Below are 21,140 nucleotides of genomic sequence, written 5' to 3' on the forward strand. Positions count from 1 at the left end.
ATTCGGCATGTGTTTAATATATTTAGGGCGAGATTCTCCGCAAATGCGGAGAATCGTAAAGGCTGCCGTGGAACAGGCCGTGACCCACGGCAGCCTTCATGCCCACTTCCGGGGCCGATTCTCCCCCCCCCCCTGGGCGGGGCTAGGAGCGCGGCCCCGTGCGTCACGGCGGCGCGGGCTTGACGACGGTCGTCAAGGCCGCACGTCAAGCGCCACGCCGACTGACATGGCCGATGACGTCGTCCGCGCATGCGCAGGTTGGACAACGCCAACCCACGCATGCGCAGTATGCGTCTTTTCCCTCAGCCGCCCCGCAAGACGTGGCAGCTTGATCTTGCGGGGTGGCGGAGGGAAACTAGTGCGTCCGTTACGGATGCATGGCCCCCTTGGCACGGCCGTGGTACTGCCGTGCCAATCGGGCCCCCAGATGCCCCAAACGGGCACCTGGCACCCGTTTCACGATGGCAGCGAGCAGGTGTGTTTGCTGCCGTGTTGAAACGGGCGCGAAGGCCCGGCCGCTCTGCCCATCGGCCTCGGAGAATCGCCGATAGCGATGATTCGTGGCGTGGGTCGGGCGTGGGGGGGGGGGGGGAGAATAGCGGGAGGGCGTGAAAAATGTCGGGAGGCCCTCCCGCTATTCTCCCACCCGGCGTGGGGGGCGGAGAATCGCGCCCTTAATCTTTTGCATTGGGTCATGGTCAGTGAACAAACCTGATCTCGTGCGTCCCACTGAGATGAAGGAGGGCTACTCATGCTGCCCACTCACTAGGTTGCCCACCACTGGTCTAATCTGTAGCAAACAACAGGTCTACTTTGTTGCACAATATTTGTGAACCAGAAGAAACCTTGCTGTGGTACTTTTCTCATGACAGAAACTTTCATGGTTCGGGGTAAGAAATGTTAGGAAAGAAAAGATTTCTACTTACAGCACATTTATAGCATATGAATGGACATTGTGTATTTCATTTCGTTCAAAAAAGTATTTAAATCATCATTGTATTTGGTATTTTTAAATTAAGAATATGCAAAAATATACAGGACTGACAATTCAATTTGAAAATATTGATACCGTGACTCTAATGAACATCTAACAAAATAATTGTTCTTTTTTCAGGTGCCCTGAAACTGTACGACCAGACACAGTGAGACCATGTCTCCTACCATGTAGAAAAGACTGCATTGTAACATCTTATAGTCAATGGACACTTTGTCATTCATCATGCAATGAAGGTGAGAAATGAGGGGCGGGATTCTCCCCTACCCGGCGAGGCGGGGGTCCCGGCGGGACGGAGTGGCGTAATCTTCCGCACCTTCAGGGGCTAGGCCCGCCCCGGATGGTTGGCACCCCGGCGGGAAATGGGCTTGGTGCCACGGCAACAGGCGCCAAAGGGCCTCCGCCGGCTGGCGCGAGTTGGCGCATGCGCGGGAGCGGGAGCGCGTGCTGGCATCATCCCCGAGCATTTGCAGAGGGATTCGCTTCTGCACCAGGAATGGCGGAGGACCACGGCCTATGGTGCGGAATAATAGAATGCCCCCACGGCACAGGTCTGTCCGCGGATCGGTCGGCCCCGACCACGGGCCAGGCCACCATGGGGGCACCTTCCGGGGCCAAATCCCCCCGCGACCCCCCAAGAATCCCGGGGCCCGCCTGCACCACCAGGTCCCGCCAGTAAGGGACCTACTCTAATTTATGCCGGCGGGACTGGCAAAGAACGGGTGGGGCTTCAGCCCATCGCAGGCCGGAGAATTCGGTCAGCCCCGGGGCCAATTGTGTCGCGCCAGACCCCGCCATTCTCCGAGGTGGGCGGCGTGATTCACGCCGGGGCAATTTGTGGGTGGGGGCGGGAGAATTAAGAGGACGGCGGGGGCGGGATTCACTCCGTCCCCCGGCGATTCTCCCACCCGGCGGGGGGTCGGAGAAACCCGCCCTAGATGTTTCACACTTATACGGAGGTTTCATAGCTCCTGTACCCCAATTCAATAATGTGCAAATTCATTGCTGAAGCCCAGAGTTAAACTCCTAGTTCCTGATGAGAATATGTCATGTGAGGGGTTAAAATATCAGAAGCATAGCAGGTAATGTCTCTGCATAATTTTAGCAATGTGTATGATCCTTGCCCAAGGTAGGCAAGGGCTTCCTTGGAGTGAAAAAGAGTCTACTGACGTAATTCAGTATTTAAGAGGGCTGCACTATCAATGCCCATTTTCTCCAGCTGACAGGATTACAGTGGGCTTGTGACATTACCAAAACACAACAGTTGAGATCTATTTCCACATCTTTCAGCTGAGATGATAACCCCATGTCTCTTCTGCCCTCTTAAGTGGATGTGAAAATCCCATGACACTATTTTGAAGATGAATAGAGGAGAAATCCTGAGTGGGCAATATTTATCCCACAAAACACATTGTAAAAACAGATGAGCTGGTCGTTATCACCATTCTGTTGGTAAGAGCTCACTGTGGGCAACTTGGCTACAGTGCCCCCAGGTCACTGACCATGTGGAGTTTTCACATTCTCCCCGTGTCTCACCACCACAACCTAAAAAGATGCGTAGGGGATAGGTGAATTGGCCACGCTAAATTGCCCCTTAATTGGGAAAAAAAGAATTGGGTACTCTCAATTTATTAAAAAAAAACTTGGCTCCAGTGCTTCCTCGTTACAATGGTGACTATGCTTCAAAATGTACTCCTTGAATGTAAAGCACTTTGGGACCCTGCAGTCCTGAAAGGCACTACTATATAAATGCAAGTCTTTTATCACAAATCTGAAATTCAGGTACACAGATCAATGACATCATTTCAGTGAGTACAGAGGAAGACTATAGGCAGAATTTTCCATGTTTTCTTCTAAATGCTGGCTATGGCAAGAAAAGCAATGTGCAGCTCACTGGCAGCAGAGCAGGCCTTTTTCACCATATTGTCCAGCATTCAGAAGAAAGAAATCCCGGAAGGGGTGTCCCACACCCTCATACTGGTGGGCAAGGCCTTAAAGAGCCGGTAACGTCAGCTTAGAGGACACCCTTTCGGTACTATTTCCTGACACTCTTCCCTCGTACTTCCCAGGGTCCTTCTCACCCTGGGAACTGTATTTATCTGTGCGCTCCCAAAGGATTCTCTTTGCCTTGTTCACATTTTTAAAAACCTGTTGTAAACTTCACCAACGTGATGTGACATCGGAGAGGGGGAGATCCTAATGTGGGGGAAATGATACAGCAGGGAACTCCACTAATGAGATTTAATTGAGATTCCCAACCTTCCTAGATGAGCACTTCATTGCATAAATGACGGGGTGGGGGGGTGATACAATCGTGTCTCAACTTCTCATTGGCCAGATTCGTGATTTTCGCCTCTTGTGGGATTTTACTCGAGCATTACCATTTGCCACAGGCGCAAAATTCCAGCCTCTTTATTATTTATTATTAATTAATACTGCACATGTACATAGATATTCTTCAAATATCTTTAATATTCTTTAAAAAAAGCTTGCTTTCTGTTTTAAATGGAATTGTCATTAAGATTTAATTCTGAAGAACTGCCTTGATTTATAAAATGTGTTCAAAGTATTGCATACATGTTCAACCCTTTCAAGCCATCAGTCATTCTCCTGATTTTCTCTTTGTGTTTTCTGAGCAGCACCCTTTCATGCTAATTTATCTCATTTAACTGTTTTTCTATCTTTTATCTTTATATGGGTGATTGACTTTTCATTTCCTAAATGAAGCATGCAGAAAACATTCTTTCATCATGACACTACACTCATTAGACCAACATGCTACAGTCCTTACATTTTAGAGCTGTCACAGACCTTTTCCACTTTATACAGGCTTCAGTAATCAAATCATATTTCCTTATGATGATAATCTGATTAAATACACCCATTTAAAAAAAGCGGATTTAACTTTTTAAAATTCTATTCAAATCAGCAGAAACTTTAAACTTGAGTCACTGATTCTATAACTAGTGCCATTTTTATTCATTTTGAGCAAATGTGATCTAAATAGTGGGCGAGATTCAACAAAAGAAAGGTTAAAGTTCTGTTTTGCATGCATTTAGTGGGGTATTTGTTGGCAGCTGCAGTGTTGTTTGGCCTCGGATAGTTCCTTCCCAACAAGGCAAGACTGAGGCAGCTGTCCTGCACTTGGAAGACTTCCCCAATCTCTAGTTCCCCCACCTTTTCAGCCCCCTGCCAGCATTCAGGTCCATTCCCCCCCCCCCCCCCCCCCCCTCCAAAACAACCCCCTAGAGTCGCAACATGTTCTCGGGCCTTCAGGTCCCCTCCCTCATGCCAGCTCTTCTCAGAAAGGCCGAGCCTTTCCCCCGAGCCTGACCCCTGCCATTGAAAACCAGCACCATGGCACTGCCAGCCTGGTACCCTGGCAGTGACCCTGCTTGCCTGGAAATGCCACCCACGTATCCGAAGATGCCAGGGAGAATGCCAGGGTGCCATCATGCCCAGCCCCAGACCACCCGGGGGCCTCTATATGCCTGCGAGACCTCTCGAGGTGCCGTCATGCCTGGTGTGATCCAGTACAGAACAGCTCCCGGTTGAGGCCTTGCAGGTGGGGCCGTTGAATCCCGGGCGCCAGGGGAATCCAGCGACCACATATTTAGATGAGCTGAGTGGCTCAGTTAAATATGCATTTCTGGATCTCGCCCAACAAGAGCGAGATCCAGATCGTGCCGGGCCTCAGGAGTCTGGTAACTCTCCTAAGGTTTTTTTCCCCGCACGAGGACTGAGTTTGGCCTCTCCTGGGATTCAACCGCTGTTTTCTGACTCCAAGGCGGGCGTGGTGATGTCATTGAATCATACCCAGTATTTTGTATTTGTGTCTACTTTATTATGTGCTGCTTTATGCAATCTGATCAGCTTACTCATACATTTCTTCTGCTATTCCTCCTCATGTTTTTAAATTCCTTTCACTTGTGTCAACATGAAAATAATTACAATTTGGGACACTGGGAATAATGAGCTAAAAATCAGACCCCTTTGTGTGCCTTTATATGGGTGTTATAGATTTATAACATGGGGCAATTTGGACTCCGATATCGCCCAAAAGACATCTGAGAAAGGTCCTTCATGAAATTGGCTAGAACCAGTTTTCCTGTGTGGCCATTTAAAATAGGCATTAGGCTCCTTAGTCCTGTGAGACCAGTTGGCCCACAGTATCATAATCATCTAGGGGGATTTAAGGAGAAATACGTAGAAGTTCAATTGGGTGGCATGTGTCATTTCTTAGATATGGGGGGGTGGGGATGGTATTGAGGAGGTGTGGGGGACCCTCTCAGCTGCTAGAGATGCAAGCTCTATGATGGCTGCCTGCTAACCCCCAGCAAAACGGGCTATTGTTGAAGCATCACCCAATGTGTCTCCTGTATGGCTTTTTGCAAATTCTGCACTCGTTTGACTGCGCCGGCTGTAAATAAAGAAAACAAATAGCCGGTGTTGCACCTGTGAGCAGTTTTTCCTGTTTAACGTTTGATGCTTTCCTCTTGTTTGCTTCATTCTGTTTGTGGTCAGTTGACAGTAAAACTTTTGTCGAGGTGCACAGCTGTGGAGCAACGCAACAGGGCAAAAGCCTCGCTGCAACTTGATGCAGTGTGAGCAGAGACCCAATGACATGCTGCAAATGGGTGACAATGCCACGGAGGGCCTGAGCTGACATGATGAGCAGTGATGGAAGGGACTGCTCTCTTTAACCTCAGTCTCTGACTCAACATCAGCTTAACACCATACCTTCACAGAGAGTGAAACTGTGCGATGTGACAATACCACTTTCCTAGTTACTAGCCCTTCGTGACTTTATCGCAGTTCACATTTTTAAAAAATAAATTTAGAATACCCAATTCTGTTTTTTCCAATTAAGGGGCAATTTAGCATGGCCAATCCACCTGCCTTGCACATCTTTGGGTTGTGGGGGTGAGACCCACGCAGACACAGGGAGAATGTGCAAACTCCACACGGACAGTGACCCGGGACCGGGATCAACCCGGATCCTTGGCGCCATGAACACAGTTCACATTCACCACACTGACAAGACCTTGGAAGTGGTGTTAGGTTGGGTGCTTCTCCCACAATCAGGACAACCGCGGTGACGGTGCGACAGATCGCTCCTTGACTCTCCCACGGGTTGTGACCCACACTTTGAAAAACCCTGCAATGTAGCACAGGAAAGAGCCTTTTGGTCCAATGGGACTGTGCTGGATTTTTAAGAGTGCTGTCCAATTAGTCCCATTCCCCTGCTCTTTCCTCATACTTTTCGTTTTCTGGTATATATGCCCAAATTCCTTCTGAAAATTACTGTTGAATTTCCTTTCTCCACCATTTAAAACAGTGCATTCTAATTTCTGACAGCTTGCTGCTTAAAATAAATTTTCATCTCACCTCTGGATCATGATCTCAAATCTGACTTCTCTTGTTACTGACTTCCCTGCCAGTAGAAGCAGTTTTCCCTTACTTTCTCAACCATATGCTCCTGTTGAAAATGGCAATCCGCAAACAAGTGTCTCATTAATTCTCAAAGTGCATATAATCCAAGTCTTGCTTATTAAGCATTGCAATTGTTTCATTACTTCCAGGAGATGATACCGGAACAAAACAATCCCGTCATCGTGTCATCATTCAATTGCCATCAAATGGAGGGCAGGATTGTCCTGACACACTCTTTGAGGAGAAGGACTGTGAAGTGCCTCCTGTCTGCAGTAATTACAGGTAAAAATTCCATCCAATGGCATATAATCTTCGCAGGTCAGAGTCACATTTTGCTCAATTTATACAAATTTCTCTATAGTTTCCATTCAAAAGTTAATACTTTAAAAGCATTCAAAAGTTCTCCCAGTCTCTGCATAAAGGGTACTGAGGGCAAAGAATTATTTGTTTTGATTCCTAGTCTGTGCTGAACTCAGCCAAAGCCGACAGTACACCACCATTGGTCACAAGACTTAGAAACAGGGGAGTGAAGAAATCAGCAAGGATTCCATCTCCTCATTACTGTCAGCTCCCTCTGTTGGAAGTGCTGGATGTACAATTAGGATAGAATTTGACTCAGTCATATGTTGCAATAACCTGCTGGCACTCAGTAACTTGTGTTTTGACATGGAGGATAACCCTATTACCAAAATAATACCACCTTCAGCGAAGCTGTACTCAAATATCAACTAGTGCTTTCTAGGGAGACAAATAGCAAGGGGAGAAGGCTCCTTGAACACCTCCATGCTCAACTGTGGCAGTCCAGCATCTGAGCCGAAAAGACAAAGCATTTGCAACTACCTTCAGCCGAAAGTACTGACCGAGTCTCAGTTTCAGAAAGGTGAAGTTCTCACCATCACAGATGTAAATCTTCAGTCAATTTAATTCACTCCACGTGATATCAAGAAAACAGCTGAATGCATTGACTACAGCAAAGGCTATGGGGCCTGAGAATACCCTGGTTGTACTGTCGAAGACTTGCGCTCCTGAACTATCTGAAGCCCTAGAAAGCTGTTTCAATACAGCTACAACACAGGCATCCTTGTGACAAAGTAGAAATTGCGAGTAATGTCCTGCCCACAAAAAACAGAACAAATCCAATCTTCTGAAGTCTACTCTCATTCATTAACAAAGTGATGGAAGGTGTCATTGATAGGGTTATCAAGGGGCACTTGCTCAACAATACCTGCTTACGGATGCTGAGTTTTCGTTCAGCCAGAACCACTGGGCTCCAGACTGCATTACACCCATGGTCCAAACATGAGCAAAGCAGTTAAATTCCAGAGATAAGGGGCGGAATTCTCTCACCCCCGCGAGGGGGGGTCGGAGAATCGCCCGGGTCTGGCGTCAATCCTGCAACCGCCGTGTCCTGAATTCTCCACCCCCTGAGATTCGGCAGGGGCGGGAATCGCGCCGCGCATTACGGCAGGCCCCCCGCGGCGATTCTCCGGCCCATGATGGGCCGAAGTCCCACCGCTGACAGGCCTCTCTCGCCGGCGTTGTTTAAACCACCTACCTGACCGGAGGGATTGGCGGCGCGGGTGGGCTCCAGGGTCCTGGGGTGGGGGGGGGGGGGGGGCGCGGTGATCTGACCCTGGGGAGCGCCCCCATGGTGGCCTGGCCCGCGATTGGGGCCCACTGATTGGGGCGGGCAGGCCTGCGCCGTGGGGGCACTCTTTTTCTTCCGACCCCGCCATGACCTTCACCATGGCGGAGGCGGAAGAAACCCCCCTCCCCTGCCCATGCGCCGGTATGACATCAGCAGCCGCTGACGCTTCGGCGCACGCTCGGACATACGCCAGCCGGCGAAGTCCTTTCGGCCTCGGCTGGAGTGGCGCCAAATGCCGTTCACGCCAGCCGGCGGAGTGGGAACCACTCCGGTGCGTGCCTAGCCCCTCAATGTGAGGGCTTGGTGTCTAAAGGTGCAGAAAATTCCGCACCTTTGGGGAGGCTCAACGCCGGAGTGGTTCACGCCACTCCGACACGCCGGGACCCCCCGCCCCGCCGGGTTGGGGAGAATCCCGGCCAAGGTGAAAATGACTGCCCATGACACTAAGGCTGGATATGAACAGGTGTAGCAGCAAAGAGCCCTAATAAAATTGAATTCAATGAGAATGGGGAGAATATCTCCAATGCCTAGTATAATAAAAGATGGTTGTGGCAGTTGGCAGCCAAACATAGCCCTCGGACAATGACGCAGGAGTTCCCAGGTCCAACCACCAGCTGCTTAACCAATGACCTTGCCTCCATCATAAGGTCCGAAGTAAGGATGTTTGCTGATGATTGCACAATATTCAGCACCATTCCAAACTTTTCAGAAAATGAAATATTCCCAGTCCATATGAAGCAAGATGTAACATTCGGGCTTTGGGTGATCAGTGGCAAGTAACATTCACACCACACAAATGGCAGGAATTAACATTTCCAACAAGACAGAGTCTAATTACCTCCCCCCTCTTTGACATTCAGTGACATTACCAACACGATTAGCCCACCAACAACATCCAGGAAACACCATTGACCAAAAGCTTATTTGGGCCTTCCAAATAAATGCTGTTGCTACAAGAGCAGATATGGGGCTGAGTATTATGTGGTGAATAGCTCACCTGTGGTGAAATACTCTTCACTGGCCTGGTTGAATACAGGTCCAAGAACACTCCATAAGCTCAACACCATGCAAACTAAAGCAGTTCACTTGATCAAAACCACATCCACCACCTTAAATATTAACTCCCTCCACTACTGGCATACCATGGCTGCGCTATGTACTATTCACAATATAAACACACCAAAACTTCTTCAACAGCACATTCCAAATCTGCCACCGAGAAGATGAAAGCCAACAGATGTAACCACCTGCAATTCCCCTCCAAGAAATACACAATCTTTACTTAGAACTGGATCCTTTTCCTTCATGGTCGCTGGGTCACGATCCTGAATTCCCATCACAACAGTATGAGTGTACCTACACGACTGTGTTTCTAGAAGTTAACCCACCATCATCTTCTCAAGGATAATTGGGGATGGGCAATAAATACTCGCCTTACGAGTGAATCCCACATCTTATTATCTAATAAAAACAAAGCATGGTTGCTTACAAGAAAACATATGTATTTCTGCTCTTGAAGTTACAGGCCAGATCTGCAATGATTGATTCATGAATTACAATATTTTCAAGTTAGGAGCACTTATGGCTAGGTGAACAGAGGCGAGAAAGGCTGAATCCATAAGATAAGGCTACTTTGAGTACTGGCCGTGGACCAGGAGAAAAAGGATTATTTCTACCCATCCCAACAAGCTTACCCACTTCCAGTTCCATATTTTTGACTGCCTCCAAATCCCAACGATCTCCACCCACCTTTAAGTTTTCATTGCTCACTTCCCGGGACCACCAATAACCCACCCAATAACAATAATCTCCAACTTGAGCACTCCCTCCTTGCCCATCTGCCCTCTGATCCTTGGTTGCGGCATTATGCCAAAGGCATTTCTGCCTGATAAACAGGGTTGCCGAGCAGGACACCAATGGACTAATTGTGAACATCACCCTGAAGTTAATATATACAGGCTGAAATCCGTACTTCTGGTTTCCTGTCCTACTTTCATCACTGCCTCCAGCTCTCATTCCTTCCCCATCTCCTTGTAAATATGGGGGCAAATGTGTCAGTTACCTGTAATACAAAAGGCAACTAGTTCTATGAATTTGCATTGTGAGCAAGAAGGGAGACTTGCGAGTGAGTCACAGGTGGAAGACACTAGTCACTTTTAAGACCATCCGTTTGAGATAAATGGAGTACTGCTGTCAAAGTAATGTTGTGACTGAAAGCTCTTATTGATTTCCCATGTTAAATGGGTTAATGTACATGTCACAACTCATTCCAAGGTCAGAACATTATTTGGTTTCTCATTCTTATTTTCTTTTCCATAAAATTCAATAAACTAGCTTCTGTCTTTTTTTAATATTGTTTAAATTCTGTTTAAATGCTGCCAAGCACTGAAAGACAAATCACTTATTTGGTTCTCAGTACAAACACATGTTCATCTGTTTTTGAGCTATCAAAAGCATCAGTCCTACTGAACAACTAAAGGCAAGCTCAGAGTTATTTGAATAATGGTGCTTGGTCATGTTTTGCTTCTTAAATGAGGGATAAAATATATTAAACAATGATGCACTGATATGGGAAGTAGTACAAGACTGATCTAAATGGATTCAGAATGCCAGTAACCAGCTTATGTTTATACAATTAGAATTATTGATCTGAGGATGTTCTTAAAGTTAAGTGATGCAATACAGACCTTCTTATTGTATTAATGTTTATATATTGTACAAATCTGTGTCCATTTTGTTAATTGTGAATAAATATTAATTGCTTTAGGATGTAATGAACATAAATATATAATTTTAAGGGCAACTAGTCCTACCACTTTTCAAGGGATTGTTCATGTGAACTCGCAAGTCTTTTTGCTGCTGCACAAGTTGAGAAAGATGTTAAAAAGCATATGGGATATTGGGCTTTATCAGTAGAGGAATAGGGCTGAATTTTACCAAAATTTGTCAGAGTGCCAGGTTCAGACTGAAAACCAGCATGTATCTCTCCAACTGCACAGCTGGGTTTCCCTACCAGATTTTCTGGCACTCGATGCAAGGCCGGCATCTCAGAGATTGGGACAACGTCTTTAAAGGGCACCCTGATCTGCACTGAAAATAAACTCTCCCCCTCCAAAACAGCACCTAGGCCCACTCCCCCACCCTATCCCCATAGCCCTACTTAACCTGCACATCTTTGGACACTATAAGGGGAAATTTAACATGGCCAATCCACTTAACCTGCAGATAATAGAGATGTATTCAAGCATGAAGGGGATGATTAATAAACAATCCACCAAGCAGCTGTCTCAGGAGTAATAAAACAGTCAATTGCTGGCTATTACAATGTATTGCTGTGTGAAATTGAATGGAAGATCTGCATTTCAAAAACGGTCAAGGAAGTTCAAGATATTTAAAGTGTACTAGGCTTTCCAGGCAGTTTGACTGTTCTTCCCGGGTAGTGGACTGTCCTGAGTCGGTAGACTTCCGAATCCCCGTTTCCCCCCAGCCCATTTAACTTTGCCACATGTACGGTTCCTGTAGCCCAGACTCTACTCACTTCAATGGTAAGCAAATTTCCCAACCCCCTTTACTCACAGTTATAATCAATTTTTTTCAAAAAAAAGCTTCAGAACGGCAGCTGTGGTTCCCCAGCGTGTATATGTGTGAGAATCTTTCACTGCTCTCATTGCAGTCTCCATTATTTTTGTCAACGAATTTCTTCTTCCAGCGATTTATTTCTTACCTCAATCCTCATCACTAGTTTTCTCTTTTGTGTGGTGACCTGGCAGCAATGAGGCAGAGGCTCTTCATGTTAACAAACAAAACCTATTGATAACAGGGAACAATGGTACAGCCTCATTGCCCTGAAGTAACACAGAGCTGCTTCTCCAGCCTTGCATCTCTACTACATGGCTCCCATTGTATTCTGTCTGGGAGGAGACTCCACCCTCTGGGGGGATCACTTGCTTTTGGTTCCCATTGGTCATCAGAGCCAGGTGGCCCTCCTCCATTGTGCTATATTAAAGAGAAGGGCACCTTTCATCCACTACATTTGGTTATATTTCTTTTGTTAGCCCCAAAGAGAAACAGTACAGAGTGCCCACCCTCTATTGTCTCAAACACGGTAAGAGGTTTTATTGAGAGGTGTTCCTCACACAATCTAAGATGGAAAACTGCAAAGCCTGCGTGAACACTCTGCTGATTTCACTACACATGACATGATGCTTCACCAGCTGGGATGTATTCTCTGAGCATAACATCCCCCCCCCCCCCCCCAAAGGGTGCTCCACAGAGGGCCCACCAGGGAGCAGTGTGAACCTGTGCTGGAGAAGGTATGTCGGAGCACTGCCTGGGCATGTGCCTCGCCCCCTGGCAGCTATGCTTATCTCAGCATCCCCCGCAGATTCCCCCCCACTGATTCCCGTTTTTATATATTTGTTGTAAATCCCGCTGACATGATATGTTATGAATATTCAAGTGAGGGAGGCAATTTTGAGCCTACATTAGCTATCAGGGACCCAAAATCCCCCGAGAGTTGGAAAACAAGATCCTCATCAGTGAGATCTTGTTTCCCGATTTTCCCCACCCCTCCCCTGTGAAGTAATGAGGTCCCCGCACATTTCAATATATTTTAAGAAATTTCAATATTATTAAAGGGCTCCCCAACCGCATGATTCCCCCCCCCCCCCCCCTCACTCAATATTCATACAATGTTCACAACAGCTATATACAAACGGGAATCGCCAGGGATGCCAAGTTAAGTATATGCCCTGGAGGGAGAGGGACCAAATAGAGGCCTGGCACTGCTTCCGGGCACAGATTTGCACTACTAGTGGGCGGTGCCAAGGGTGGATCCTCTGGGGAACCCTATGGAGCGGTGTTCCCTTATGTATGTTGGGGGGGAGGGTTGATGCCTTTGAGGCTGGAGGAGTGCCCCGATACTTCTGTGGTGGTGATGTAGAGAGTGAGAGAGCCCCCTATCCTTGTCTGCTGGTGGGGAAGAAGGGTGCTCCCGATACTTCCATGATTGTAGGTGGTTGGCAAGGGGGGGAGCAGGCTAGTGCCCCCGATACTTGGCTGGTGGTTCGCTCCAATGCTTATGCAGGGACCCTCCAGTTTATTTGCAGCGCAGTTTATTTGCAGCGCAGATAGGGGCATCCTTTAATGATGGCATGTAAATCTCTGTGGGGCTGACCTTTCTGGCTCTATCAGGCCCCGCCCTGCCAGGGTGACAGTGCAAACTGCACCTCGAGAGTCTCTGCATACTGAGTGCCAAAAAATCTGGAGTGAAAACCAGCTGAGCAGCTGAACATGCTGGTTTTTACTTTGAACCAGGCACTGACAAATATTTGTAAAATTCCACCCATTAAAATGTTTTCAAATGTATTGTAATGAGGTTCCCAACCTGTCAAGGGCAGGAATCTTGTTACTTCATGGGCAAAGAGCAGACAAAATCGGGAAACAAGAATTTGATTTCCCAACTCTCGCGGGATTTTAGACCCACGTCGCCAGTTACGCTGATGGCTAATGCGGGCTCAAAACCACCCCATAGAGTACAAAAGTAAGGTAATTTCTGCTAAGCCTTTATAATCAGCAATTAGGTGGGAGTATTGCATTCAATTCTAGGCACCATAATTAAAGAAGGATGTCAAGAACACACAAGAGATTTACTAAAATCTTGCAGCAAGAATTAAGATTGGAGAAGCTGGGAACTAAGGAGGTTAAAAAGGAGATTTGTTGGAGTTGCTCAATATTATGAGGGTTTTTTTTGAATACTGGTGGAGTTGCGGGGAGTTGGTAAATGTGGGTCAAAAAAATAAAGGTAATGGTAAAAGAACCAGAGAAAAAATGAGGAGAATTATTTTATGCAGCAAATTATTGCAACCTGGAATGCATTGCCTGACAGGATGATGGAAACAGATTGAATAGTTTCTTTCAAAGAGAACATTTACAAAGGAAATAATTGCAGGTATACAAGATGAGTGCATTTAATTAGACAGTTATTTTAAAGAGTTGGCACATTCATAATGTGTCGAATAGTCTCCTGTGTTGTACAATTCTATGATTCTAGGATCCTCTATTTGAAAGAGGACGTGATAGCAAAGATCAGAGTACGTTAAATCTAATCTGGTAGATTACTAACAGTAGGGTTAATTGAACATTCCTGGGTTCAAATCTCTTTGAAAATAGATTACAGAAAGTACAACCTCCAGAACAAAGGGGAACTTCTTTATTGAATGAGAATATTCTTTCAAAATATAAAATTAAATCGGTCAATCAAAATAGTTTTGTTTGTAGTTGCGCATAATGTTTGTACAAGATTGCAACGTGGTGAAGGAGACATAGTTTGGGATAAAATCTCAGTGGGATAGCTTTTGACTTTGTGCAATAATGTAGATTAGGTGATAGTGAATTGGCAGTCCTTGTTGCATCTTTCTTAAAATGACTTGAACAAAAATAAAATCTAGAGTGTTGTAAAACAAAGGGTGGGATTCTCTGGTCCACCAGCCACATGGTTCTCACCATGTGCCATTCGCTGGCAGCGGGACTTTATCTTCCTGCCGATTATCCCAAGCCAACCGCAAACCCGCTGGTAGGAGTGTGCCGCTGGCAGGAAAATTGAATCGCAACTACCGGAGAATTCAGGCCAAGGTTGTCAATTTGCAATTATATTTCACACATTTTTGCAGTCAAAATCTAACCCATTATGCAACATTAGTACACAAGCTTCTACAGTTACTTTGTGTATTTCTTTAATGAATGCAGTAAAATAGTGCATAAAAATTACACTCTCATACCAATAGATACAGCATGGACAGATTTAATTCCACTCAGCATTTTGACAAATTTATTAGCAACATGTTGGAGTAGTAATGTAAATCCAGATCAGTTTGCCACAGCAACATATCCTATTACTTAGGGCACGTAGCTAATGTAGCTAATCTTGAAAAAGACCAACCTTCTTAAGTAATTCATATCTTTATTTCATCAGGAAACAAACTATAGTCACATGAGATCATAATTTTCCTGCTATTCTTGTGAAATTGACTATCCTGATTCAAAATTCATGAAAATGTATATTGGTATTCTTGAAAGAACATTATTTGCACATTGACAAATGGTATGGGGCCTGCAAGTCACAGTTCATTGCTAAGGTACAAATGGTAAATAATATTCAGGGATAATCTTCTGCCTTAAGTATAGGATTCTGAGTGTGAGAATATTCACTAACATCATCAGTCCCTTATAGTAAGGATGACATCTGCCATGCAACATGATTTTTGTGCCCTCAGGTAACCCACCAAGCCAATACTGAAGCCACAGATCTAGGGCAGAGATGGCTGTGCTCTGAGGAAGGAGTGGTTCTCAAGCAGGCACAATCTCATGCTGCCCTGTTGCTTCTCTCTAGCAGAATTCATGTGGTTAGTTTCTGACTCTGCGTGGTTTGTTGGATGGGGCACTGCCACATAGCACAGTTTGTCACAAGTTCTTCCCATGTAGTGTTGTCAATTGTCCCTTTTTAATGAGACCTTCAGAGGTTCCCTTCAGATTATCCTTTCTGTTCTCCTTGAGATTGAGAGCATCCTTAAATTTGAAAAGAAGATCTGCTGCAGAAGATGACTATTTGGCATGTGGATGCAATGTCCAAACTAGAGGAGCTGATTTCACATGGTTGCTATGTTGGAAGAATTGCCTCAGCAAGGACCCCGGAGTCCCCCCACCCATCCTCCCACCCGACCTCCAATATCCCATAGAGACACCGTTGGTGGAAATTCTCACCCAAAAGCACCCTGACATACAAAAGAATGATGCCAACAGGATTGTCACAGATCAAAACCTTAAGCCAGGTCATAGAGATCTCTGTTGTTGAAGATACGGCCATTCAGTTTTTTGATGGAGAATTTTAATCTTCGCTAAGGCTGAATGAGAGACCAACCCTGCTCCTTGGAGAGCACATTAACCTTAATATGGTGGAAGGATTCGATAGATGGGTGGGAGACAGGAAGAATCCTTTCTCTTCGATTACCAGTTCATGTCCCACAATTATTTCAAAAACTCCATTACATCCTTAGCATTTCTAAGATTTTTGCCTCCACTTTCTGCTTTGTGTCAAGAACATTTTCCTGATATCATCTATTTTTTTCATATTCATAGCAGTCTAATATCCCCTTATAATATCAACCTGATGCATCTTTACATGGCTGAAAGGTCCAAGGGTCTTCAGTCTTGTGTCAGATCTTGCAATTGCCCTACCCTTCACCGGGAAGAGGATGCAATGTGTGAAGTGATGAGGAAAAGATCAATATGGGATAAAAGAATAAATGCAACTCATTTTCATCATTAATTAAAATATAAATAGGAACATTTAATGCTGCATTCTTTCCATAGGTGGAAAACACACAAATGGCGTCGATGTCAATTAGTACCATGGAATGTCCGTCAGGACAGCCCTGGAGCACATGAAACCTGTGGTCCAGGACTTCAAACCAGAGGTTAGTTTCTTCACTATGCCTTCTTGTCACATGTTAAACATATTAAGCAGGAGTTTCCGCTAGATTGTGCTGTTTATTTCAATGCAATTAGCCCAATATCTGCCAAACCAGTGCAAAATTCTGGGATTTTAAGCACAAATTATGTTCAACACAAATTGAGTTTCCATGATCGTTTGTAATGTTTCAAAAGAATTGCACTGCAATTAGCATCATCCACAAAATTGGTCACAACTCAGAATAATGAATCAATATTACAAGTTTCTGATAATTATGCCTGATTTCAGGCCTTCGATGGGGCTCTTAATGTTAAACTGGTTTTATTGGTGCAAGGATATGAATTGGCATATTTTAGAAGCTTTAACATGTATATTTTAATTTACCAAGAACTTGACTACTGAACACCAATGTAAATGGCTCTGCTTTTAAAGTCATTTTCAATTATTTAAAATAGATTACTCACAGGTAGTGGGCCAAATATTGATTCAAAAATGTTGATTTTTTTTTTCATGAAGCAACTTTGAGCTGCATTAACAAATGTGCGCCGGGTTACAATTCTTAAATATGATAAGGAATATTTTTAATGCAACAAAGGGTGGAATTCTCATATTCTGGAACTAGTTCATGTGGCAGGACGGGAAATGGAGCACTTCCCATCATGAAGGCCGGTGGGGGAAACACGCCAAACCTTGCCCCAACTTCATTAATTAAGCAACTGGGTGTTTTAAACCGTATTCCATGACATGGGAGGCCTGATAACATGTAATTAGCCATCCCTATGTCGGCGCTTATTGAAAGGTCATCTGACATCACTGACCCACTATTGAATAAAGAAGGTGGATCTCCTGAAAATGAAGATGAATCTCCAGAAACATTCTGAGGCTGGAAGATGGACCCCCTCCAGAACACTGATTCTGAAAGCTCCACCTGTAGATGTTCCCCTCACCCACTGCTGTGGTGTTCCGGGGTCCAGGGTTGCTGATAACCTCCACCATGAACTACAGAGACAACTTCAAGTATTGTTCAGGTGAGTCCCAACATCTATATGCCGCATTCTTCCTAACATGTTTCAAGTCAGCGTGCTTTCTGCCAGTGTCGTGGCGAATTGGGCAGGTGGACGAGCCTTCATCCGCATCACATTAGTGGGATGCAAATAATTAGGTTCACGCTGGCATCTCCCCACCACACCCCCTCGCCACCCATGAATGCCATTAAATCCACCGGCGGGGGCTCAGGAGATTCTGCCTAATGTTCTTAAAAATTATATTCCATAACATGGCTGCCAAATTGCATTGATTCATGGTAGATTTCACATTTGCTGATATGTAATATGTTTGAAAGGAAACTTGATGGAAAAATGTAGTGCCGTTGTGGACGGACTTTAATGTGGACCATGGGAGTTGGCTAGATAGTGAGGGGTGGTTCAGACCATAAAATAGGGAGAGAGTGTAGAAAGTGAAGAACTCGTTGCCTTCCTGACCATCACCACACCCACCTCTCCCCCTTCCCTGGCCTTAAGTAAGGGAGAGATGAGGTTGATAAGGTTCAATATAAGTCTTCCTGCCCAAGGAGTTAGTGCTGGAGGTGCCCCAAGCCACTTTGGGAGGTTTCCCAGTAAAAGCTGGTGACCTTCTTGAGGGTCAGCTAGTGTGCTCCTAATTATGCATCAGATCGCCGATGAAGGCCCAACCTCCACACCCCGCCCCCCCCCCCCCCCCCCTCTCCTTCCCAATTACCTGGATCAAAGGTCATCTCTGCAGGAACACATCCTGCCTGTCCTCAGTAATGGTCCATTACCCTCAGCAATGATCTTCCCCTTTCTGGAGGCTACCTGAGCGGCCTGAACAGCCCTACTCTGCTTATGTAGTTTACAGATCCTCTTCCACCATTGTTGGTCCAGGCCGAGGCAGCTGGCTCTCCAATGACTGGCAGACCTTGGAGGCAGGATCAGTCTTGAAGAGATGGAGGCCACACACCCCAGATGGTTAGTTGTCTGATAAGCATACAACCATGTTGGGGCTCCCAGAAATGACCGCAGCAGAGCTGCCCCAGCTTTCCAACCCTCAATAAGGGCCACCAACATACCATTACGGCATGGTGGCACAGTGGTCAGCACTAATTAGAATTACAATTTGGGTGACTGCCGGGGTGGAGTTAACACATTCTCCCCATGTCTGCATGGGTTTCCTCCTTGGGCTTCAGGTTCTCCCCCAGTCCAAAGATGTGTAGGTGGGTGGATTGGCCATGCTAAATTATTCCTTAGTGTCCAAATGTTAGATGGAGCTACGGAATTGTGGGTAGAGGGCGGGAGATTGGGCCGAGATAGAGTGCTCTTTCGGAGGGTCAGTGCAGACTTGATGGGCTGAATGGCCTCCTCCTGCACTGTAGGGATTCTATGATTGTAAAAAGAGCAGAATTTTGCCTTGGTGGCTTAACGGGTATAATTTTATACTAATCAGAAGATCCTAGGTTTGATCATCAGACCATCATGAGTTTGCAGGTCTCAGATTTCTGAACACTTGCCAACTACCTATCTGACTTCAAGAACTGAATTTTACCGCTCTTTTTGGGATTGAGATGTTGTGAAAAAAAAGCGGGTCCCAGCAGAACTGACTTGGTGACTTTACTGCAGTCAGTCTCCTAATTGGCCACTTGTCAGCCGCTATTCTATTCAGTATGTTGGCAGGCTCAGAGGCCTCAGCACTTTCACCAGAAGAGGTGTTGAGGCAGGAGGCTTGCTTTTAGTGTATTAAAGCCTCAATTATATTTATCACTCGTCACCTGTTATTGATGGTGTATCAATTTAGTACACTAAACTTCAAAAGATGGACTCTTCCCTCAAGATGAACCCTCACTCAAGCCTGATCACTTGCAATTGGACCCACAACCAGCTGACGCTACAGAGACTTTTGAACACTGGCTAAGCTGCTTCGAGGCGTACCTCGCATCTTTCAACGAAGACTTCACAATCCTCCAGAAGAAACAGGTCCTCCAAGCACAGGTGAGCCCTAGAGTCTTTAACCTCTTCAGGGATGGCCCCTCGTACGCAGAGGCAATAACGCTGCTAAAAGGACATTACGTGAAATCCGTTAACCAGGTATATGCTAGGCACCTCCTCGTCACGATAAGCCAACACCCTGGGGAATCACTCGCGAATTCCTGTGTGCCTTGTGCATCCTCTGCCGGAACTGTGACTGCCGGACAATATCGGCTACCCAGCACGCGGAGCTGTTGATCAGAGACTCCTATGTCGCAGGCATGCACTCGAATTATATCCGCCAGAGGTCAGTAGAAGGAGGGACACTCGGCCTCCCAGAGACAGTACAACTCTCCAACTCACTGGTGGTGGCCTCCCAGAACATGGGGGCCTACACCTCCGATCGCGTAGCACCCTCGTGGGCCTCGTGGGCGCAGCCATCAACCGACCCGGGTGCGACGCATAGCGGCCAACCAACGCCGGCGGCCCAAAGTGCTACTTCTGTGGCCAGAGTAATCACCCCCCGACAACGGTGCCCGGCATGGAACACAGCCTGTAACGGCTGTGGGAAGAAGGGGCACTTCGCAAAAGCCTGCCAGACCCCCCCCCTCAAAGCTTCTAGGCCCAGCAGCGCTGCCTGCTGCCAGTCAGGGCCACCCCTAGCTGCCGCGCCACCCGCCATGTGCGACCCGTGGGGGCCACCATCTTTACTTTTGGCCGACATGTGCAACCCACGGGGGCCGCCATCTTGGATGTCATTTTGCACCTCATCTGCCACGCTCAACTCATGGGGGCCGCCATCTTGGGACCCCTCCGCGGCCTCCTGGGAGCCCTGCTCATCCGATCGTACGCTGGCCATCGCCACTTCCGACAGGCCTACCGACTGCCTTCCGACACTCGCCTCCGTCACACTCGACCAGTCCCGGTTGCACCACCTCGCGAAGTCCACAATGACCGTCCGGATCAATGGGCACGAGGCGGCCTGCCTTTTTGGCTCCAGACAGCTTCATACACCCAGATATGGTAAGACGCTGCTCCCTCCCCATCCTACCTGCCACCCAGAAAATCTCCCTGGCTTCCGGATCCTACACAGCGGGAATCCGGGGGTACTGTGTCACGACCCTCACTGTGCAAGGCGTAGAGTACACCAACTTTAGGCTCTACGTCCTCCCCATCTCTACGCTTCCCTATTACTGGGGCTCAACTTCCAGTGCGACCACCAGAGCCTTACCCTAAATTTCAATGGACCCCTCCCCCCCTCACCGTCTGTAGCCTCGAGACCCTTAATGTCGCCCCACCCTCCCTCTTAGCAAACCTCACCCCGGACTGTAAGCCCTTCACTACCAGAAGCAGACGCTACAGTACAAAGGACAGGGCCTTCATAGGTCAGAGATCCAGTGACTCCTGCGAGAGGGGATCATTGAGGCTCGTAACAGCCCTTGGAGAGCCCACGTGGTGGTCGTCAAGACTGGGGAGAAGCACCGGATGGTCATCAATTATAGCAAGACCATCAACCGTCGAGGTAGATGGCCGCCTCTATCACATCCTCAGGGTTCCCTTCGACGTCACCAATGGGGTCTCAGTCTTCCAAAGAGAAATGGACTGAATGGTTGACAA

The 21,140-nt window shown here is 46.7% G+C and overlaps 1 protein-coding gene across 1 annotated transcript in view; it reads left to right on the plus strand.

Annotated features, from left to right (window-relative positions):
• The window catches only part of LOC119965672 (thrombospondin type-1 domain-containing protein 7A-like), a 589,817-nt gene that overhangs the window by 479,976 nt on the left and 88,701 nt on the right, over positions 1 to 21,140 (plus strand). The window contains exons 9-11 of the mRNA XM_038796437.1: positions 1,115 to 1,230; positions 6,577 to 6,709; positions 16,446 to 16,549. Of these exons, the coding sequence (XP_038652365.1) occupies positions 1,115 to 1,230; positions 6,577 to 6,709; positions 16,446 to 16,549 (353 nt within the window). The remainder of the gene's footprint in view (positions 1 to 1,114; positions 1,231 to 6,576; positions 6,710 to 16,445; positions 16,550 to 21,140) is intronic.

The sequence above is a fragment of the Scyliorhinus canicula genome, chromosome 5 (genome assembly GCF_902713615.1).
Source record: "Scyliorhinus canicula chromosome 5, sScyCan1.1, whole genome shotgun sequence".
NCBI lineage: Eukaryota > Metazoa > Chordata > Chondrichthyes > Carcharhiniformes > Scyliorhinidae > Scyliorhinus > Scyliorhinus canicula.